Raw genomic sequence first — 6,940 nt, forward strand, 5'->3', positions numbered from 1 at the left:
ATATATATATATATATATATATATATATATATATATATATATATATATATTATACACACACACACACAAAGAAAAATAAGTAGATAGAACAGAAAAAATAGAAAGCTAGTGTTTTTTTATTTTATTTTTTTATAAAAAAAGAAGATAAATATAGGTAAAGTAGAATTAAAATAGAATAGAAATTCTAGAGTTAGAGGATCAAATAAAGGTGAACCCGATGTGTTTTTAGTCGTTTCTTGAAGATGGCTAAGGACTCAGCTGCTCGGATTGATTTGGGCAGGTCAATTCCACCTTCTAGAGGGCACATAACTCTGAAGTAATGAATCTAGGTAAATGGGTGCAGAGCCAGTGGTGGTTTTGTAGGCAAACATGAATGCCTTGAATTTTATACGAGCAGCTACTGTAGCCAATGCAAATTGATGAACAGAGGTGTGACATGCGTTCTTTTAGGCTCATTAAAGATTAAAGTTATGGTTGATGAGCCTAACTGGATGGTGAAATTTTGATAAAGTGATGGGTTTGTTGAAACCACAAGCAGTTCTATCATCAAAAACAATGTACTGTCAAGAGCATGCCAAACCAACGGGTGGCGATATAATCTCAACCGTAACACCATGTTGGCCAATTAAGTTACATTTAACTGAAAATCACAAACCTCAGTATGTTGAGTTGACAGTGTGAACACTTCAGTCCATCAGAGAGCAGCTTCACTCCTGAATCCTGCAGGTTATTGTTACTCAGGTCCAGCTCTCTCAGTGAGTTTGATGATTGTAGAGATGAAGACAAACTTGTACAGCACTGATCAGTGAGATTACAGCCAGCAAATCTATAACACATGATTATAGATTAAATGTGTTTTAAGATCACATGACAAATATTTTTCATCAGGATGTGAACAATGAATATTGACTGACCACTTAAACACTAAACAACACTAAGGCCATGTCCACACGTACACGGGTATTTTTATAAAGTTTTTTCGGACTTCCATTTTAAAAAAAATCTCTGTCCACATGAAAATGCAAACGCATGCTATGAACCACTGTCAATAGCATGCCAAACCAACAGGTGGTGATATAATCTCAACCGTAAAGCCATGTTGGTCAATCAGAAGCCTGAAAACATTTCCAGTAGGCGAAGATAACAGCGCAGGCGCCGACGTCACAAGCCAAAAACTCCGGTTTCGCTGTCTACATGATAACACTGCAACCGGAGTTTTTTGAAAATCTTCACCCTGGCAGGAGTTTCCAAAAATGTTTGATTTCAGTGACCTGCCTCCAGAGCACCCACCCCCTCTCCCCCCCTCCCCGTTGGATGTTGTGTGGCACGTGGACACACCTTCCGGGAGGGGGGAGTAATGTCAGTCCCGTGTTCCTGTGTCTTGTGATTTTCTCCCCATGTTCTCCCCATTATCTAGTTTCTCCCTCATGTCAATTATGTTCATTTGTTTCAGCTGGTTCCCATTAATTTCCTTGATTTAGTCCCATTACTTAAGCCCTGTGTCTTTCCATGTCTAGTGTCTGGTATTGTATGTCTAACCCCATTGCTACGTGTGTGTTCCTGCCCGTTCCATGTGTGTCTTTATTTGGATTTAATAAAGACTGTGATGAACTCTGAATCTCCTTAGTCTCCGCGCTGCTTCATCTCCTCCACAGTAGCAGTATAGTGACACTGGTATTCCAACACATTATATTCAATTAATAAGAAATGATCCTAATGAAATAAGTAAACATTACTTATCAAGCCATTATTTTTATATTTGAAGTCTTCCAGTACATTCTTACAAAGCAAACAAACTAAGAAAGCAAATGGTTATTTAAGTTTTGAGCTTATTGAAAGTGTGAGGAAGTTATGTTGATCTCCATTAGGAGCAAATGTCAGATCAGTGCAACAGACAGAAGAGACATCTCATACGTCAAAGTGCTCATACTGAAATGTCTGAAATACGTATATATTTATGCTTTGTAAGGTATGCACACATAACTTAATTAGCTTTGTTCAGCTATTCACTGTGACTATGTAATTAAGTTACTTTATACTATATTGTTTTATTTGGGAACTTATTTGGGAATAGCAATATGACTGCCTGTACACCTCCTGTGGCTTTACTGTCTGCTGGCTATTTTGAATTCTATAATAAAAATCCAGTCATCTGTAGATCAGTGGAATTAACCCTTCAATTAAACCAAAATTAAATATACAGCATGTAACAAAACAACAGCACACATACAAACACAATTCACTTTAGACATGGTGTAATTATTAAGCTGGCAACCACAGTTTGTGCTGCTGTGGTTTGTGTGAGTGTGGTGTGGCACGTGGACACACCTTCCGGGAGGGGGGAGTAATGTCAGTCCCGTGTTCCTGTGTCTTGTGATTTTCTCCCCATGTTCTCCCCATTATCTAGTTTCTCCCTCATGTCAATTATGTTCATTTGTTTCAGCTGGTTCCCATTAATTTCCTTGATTTAGTCCCATTACTTAAGCCCTGTGTCTTTCCATGTCTAGTGTCTGGTATTGTATGTCTAACCCCATTGCTACGTGTGTGTTCCTGCCCGTTCCATGTGTGTCTTTATTTGGATTTAATAAAGACTGTGATGAACTCTGAATCTCCTTAGTCTCCACGCTGCTTCGTCTCCTCCACAGTAGCAGTATCGTGACACTGGTATTCCAACACATTATATTCAATTAATAAGAAATTATCCTAATGAAATAAGTAAACATTACCTATCAAGCCATTATTTTTATATTTGAAGTCTTCCAGTACATTCTTACAAAGCAAACAAACTAAGAAAGCAAATGGTTATTTAAGTTTTGAGCTTATTGAAAGTGTGAGGAAGTTATGTTGATCTCCATTAGGAGCAAATGTCAGATCAGTGCAACAGACAGAAGAGACATCTCATACGTCAAAGTGCTCATACTGAAATGTCTGAAATACGTATATATTTATGCTTTGTAAGGTATGCACACATAACTTAATTAGCTTTGTTCAGCTATTCACTGTGACTATGTAATTAAGTTACTTTATACTATATTGTTTTATTTGGGAACTTATTTGGGAATAGCAATATGACTGCCTGTACACCTCCTGTGGCTTTACTGTCTGCTGGCTATTTTGAATTCTATAATAAAAATCCAGTCATCTGTAGATCAGTGGAATTAACCCTTCAATTAAACCAAAATTAAATATACAGCATGTAACAAAACAACAGCACACATACAAACACAATTCACTTTAGACATGGTGTAATTATTAAGCTGGCAACCACAGTTTGTGCTGCTGTGGTTTGTGTGAGTGTGTGTGCATACATGCACATACTCATTCACATTCACAAACATTTGACATAGCGCTTATCTGTGATGCTTCCACTTTACAATGTATTACATATAATAATATTAATCAAGTGGAAAGGCAAAGCTTCATAGAGATAGGGTAGTCATGTACCATAATGTTGGAAATGTTCATATAATCACAATCATCCACTGTAAGTAACAATATTCAATTTTCATAAATAACAAAATCATTTATTACTCCTTGACACATAAACAGAATAAAGTAGCATATCATACACTTACAGCAGATTTTTATGATTAAAACAAGCTCCAAAACAACACCACATGGTGCAAATAATCATAACATATATTGTAAAACCTGATTAGTTAAGAATACTCAAAACATCTGAGGAAGCGTATTGCCTCAAAACATTTGAGTAAATGAACTCAAATGTTTTAAGCTAGTAGAGGTTAAAATTTTTATGACAAGTGGGGCACCATGGGAGCCAAACCAAGCCTCGCTTCCATGATCCCACCCCAATCATCACGACGAAAATTATATACAGCTTGCTTCCATAAGCATGACATTCATTCAGACCTTTATAGTTAAGTGCTAGTTAGCAACAGCACACTAACACATGCTAATGTAGTTATCAAAAAGATTCTCATTTTGCACTTGCATGTAAATAGTCAAACAACAAGCTCTACTCTTCACCACAACGGTAACACTACAAAACCAGCAAAACAGAAACCTATGTAAATCCTAACATAACACAGCATTTAAGTACTAACTTATGTCTCTCTATGTTAATCTTGTGCAAAAACACAGAAAATAACACTTCGACATTTATTTTCCTTGTTGTCGAATGCAAAGCATGCTGGGAACTAGAAAAATCAATCATTTTAAGTTCAGCTTACTACAACAATATTTTGAGTTTACAGAACGTCTTTCATTTAAGTACAATGAACTTTCATTATTATTTGAGTGAAATTAACTCATTTAATTTAATTCATTTTACTGTTCGCTTTTACAGTGTGTTAAAACTGTTATATTAGGGCTGCCCTCGACCAAAGATTTTTCTGGTCGATTAGTAGTCGTTCATTTTAAGCATTAATCTCACGTTTATTAATAAACCATTTAAATCACAATAATGAGCCTTTCATTGCCTACAAATTCGACCAAAATTCGACCTTTTTTTTTTTTGCCTGTAGCTCAAAATTAGCCTGTGTGCATTCCAACTCCTTTTGCCAGCATGGGTCACATTTGTACTAACTTCCTCTGATTTCATTTTCAAAACAATCCATAACTGAGACAGCACGATAGCACCATTTGCAGGCCTCTTGAATGAATCATGAGAGAGCGATCATACAAGAGACATATAAAAGTATTGTCAGCTTGAGTTACCTTGATGAGGAATCTGATATCAGTTTCTGCTCGTTATCAGGATTCTATTCCAGAGAGCAGTGTATTAAAGCAGGATTATCCACTATTTTAAGTGAACTCATTTGTCAAATATTTCTTTCCTTATAATTCCTTATAATAACAGGCTGGAACAAATACAAAGAGGGCATCTTTAATTTCATAACCAAGTGAACCTTTATCTGTTTTTCGTACCTTAGTATGTTGAGTTGACAGTTTGAACTCTTCAGTGCCTCAGACAGGAACTTCACTCCTGAATCCTGCAGATTATTGTTGCTCATGTCCAGCTCTCTCATTGAGTTTGATGATTGTAGAGATGAAGACAAACTTTCACAGAACCGACCAGTGAGATTACACCAAGAAAGTCTATAACACAAGATAAAATATGGTTCAGTATTGAGGAGATGATGATTACCATGGATAGACAAAAAACGTTTTTGTTTTGCTCAAAACAGTTTTGCTCTGAAGATTAGATAAAGTCTAATAGTTTTGGAACAACATGAGGGTGAATAAATGACAGGATTTTAACTTTTGAGTGAACTTGGGGTTGCACAGATTAGTCGTCTTTAATGCTCTGCCATGACGCTTTAAGCTTGACGTCGACTAGTCGCTGATCCTTTAATTTATACTGGTAATTTAAGTAGCAGTAAAATTATATAGATTTATATAATAAAACATATTATAATGCTATTCGTTATAAACAACATGCTAAAAGTCAAGACAAAAATGAATAAAGCAAAGGTGAAACTGAAATGTCTCGTTCAGCACAAATACAAATTTTTACATATGTGAAATGTAACATTTGGCGGCTATACTATTAGGCTATTTATTACGTAAACAAGGTTTTGTACCTTACTTGTGTTCCAGTATATCAACAAAAAACAGCTTTAACTGTAATTGTAAAGGGTCTATTTTTATTTATGTATACTCACAACAACAACAAAACACTGCATTTGTAAAATAAAGAAAACGAATAGCACTTGCTTTCCGCTGTTTCAGTTTCCTCGAACATGTGGCGCTGTCACAAAAATTAAATGAAAGCCAGCGTATTGTCACAAATGTTTTTTCCCGTTGGTTTTGTTAATGTGTTGTTTATTGAAACAAATTTTGTGTAAGCCTATATTTCTTTTATGTCACTTTATACTGTTTTCTTTCATTCACATAAGCACTGCAGTGCGTGATTCACAATATGTGAATCATCTGTTGTTTATGCTGCATGTAAAGCTAAACCCCTGAAAAAAAACTTGTGGTATTTTTAATGAGTCATTGACATGTATCTATTCTAATTTTATTCTAATCTAATCTAATTCTAATCTAGATCTCGCAAGAGTGTCATTATGTTATGCTGATTGCAGACATGTGCATCAAACATATTTCCTTTGAACTAAAATGGGAGTTAGTGTTATTGTTGCATTGTTACCGTTTAGTTGCAACACCTTATGAGCTGTCTGTCAGCATCTGTATATATATTTGCAAATTGCAAAACATTCCCATCTCTTGTGTTTCTTGTGACGTCATCAGTGACTAGTCAACCTCGACTTAACTTCAACCGCATAGCAGTTGAATGAAGTCATTCAGCCCTTAGATTAAACTAACAATTTAGCAGTCTGTGTGGAACAGTAGCAAAAACTATCTTGTTTCATTTTAAGAATTAAAGAAAAGTAGGAAAATTGTCATGAAAGGTTACATTATGTTTTTGTACAAAAAATGTTGACTAACAACAATAAATTATTAGAAATATTTAAACTGCCACATTGGGCTGGCCGATACGGTATTTTAAAAAAGTGATTACGACAAGCAGTCCATTGCAAAGGCAGGGATTAAAACAAATAGTTTTTCATTTCAGTTCTTTCTCAGCAAAGCAGTATTTTGTTTCCAGTTCCAGAGTTCCAAAGACCCCGATCCATAAGGTTACTGGTTAGAATAAAATACAAGAATGGTTAATAATGTTCTTTTTATAATATATTGTGCTAATAACTCTCTATGGTATGCATTATGTTCTATGAAATATTTTTTTCAAATAAGTTTTTATTACATGAAATAGCTTCAATCATACAAATCAAAAAAAAAGGGGTGTACTTAGGAAAACGTTGCCATATGGCAACACTGTTCCACAATGGAAAAATGGTCATAAAATGTGTTTTTCTATAAAATTATTATTTTCCATTTAAATGCAAATTTCTTCAGAAATTGATAGATTTATATACTCGGAACTCATGCAAACCAAAAATAAGTAGATCCCTATCAT

General features: G+C 35.1%; 1 protein-coding gene across 1 annotated transcript; it reads right to left on the reverse strand.

Annotated features, from left to right (window-relative positions):
• Positions 1 to 636: 636 nt before the first annotated feature.
• Positions 637 to 5,052, reverse strand: LOC107552044 (NACHT, LRR and PYD domains-containing protein 9A). The gene is made up of 2 exons (XM_016233847.1): positions 4,888 to 5,052; positions 637 to 826 (listed from the first exon to the last, which is right to left on the reverse strand). The coding sequence occupies exons 1-2, from the start codon at positions 4,986 to 4,988 to the stop codon at positions 637 to 639; spliced, it is 291 nt and encodes a 96-aa protein (XP_016089333.1). The 5' UTR covers positions 4,989 to 5,052.
• Positions 5,053 to 6,940: the final 1,888 nt, after the last annotated feature.

Source organism: Sinocyclocheilus grahami, unplaced genomic scaffold, assembly GCF_001515645.1.
Source record: "Sinocyclocheilus grahami isolate Dianchi unplaced genomic scaffold, SAMN03320097.WGS_v1.1 scaffold440.1, whole genome shotgun sequence".
NCBI classification, from domain to species: domain Eukaryota; kingdom Metazoa; phylum Chordata; class Actinopteri; order Cypriniformes; family Cyprinidae; genus Sinocyclocheilus; species Sinocyclocheilus grahami.

Bases quoted from the DNA above. Each gene is read 5' to 3' on its own strand.
- LOC107552044 (XM_016233847.1), bottom strand. From the start codon at position 4,988: ATGAGAGAGCTGGACATGAGCAACAATAATCTGCAGGATTCAGGAGTG. The intron at 827-4,887 runs GTACGAAAAACA...CATGTGTTATAG, and splicing joins TGTCAACTCAACATACTAAG to ATTTGCTGGCTGTAATCTCA.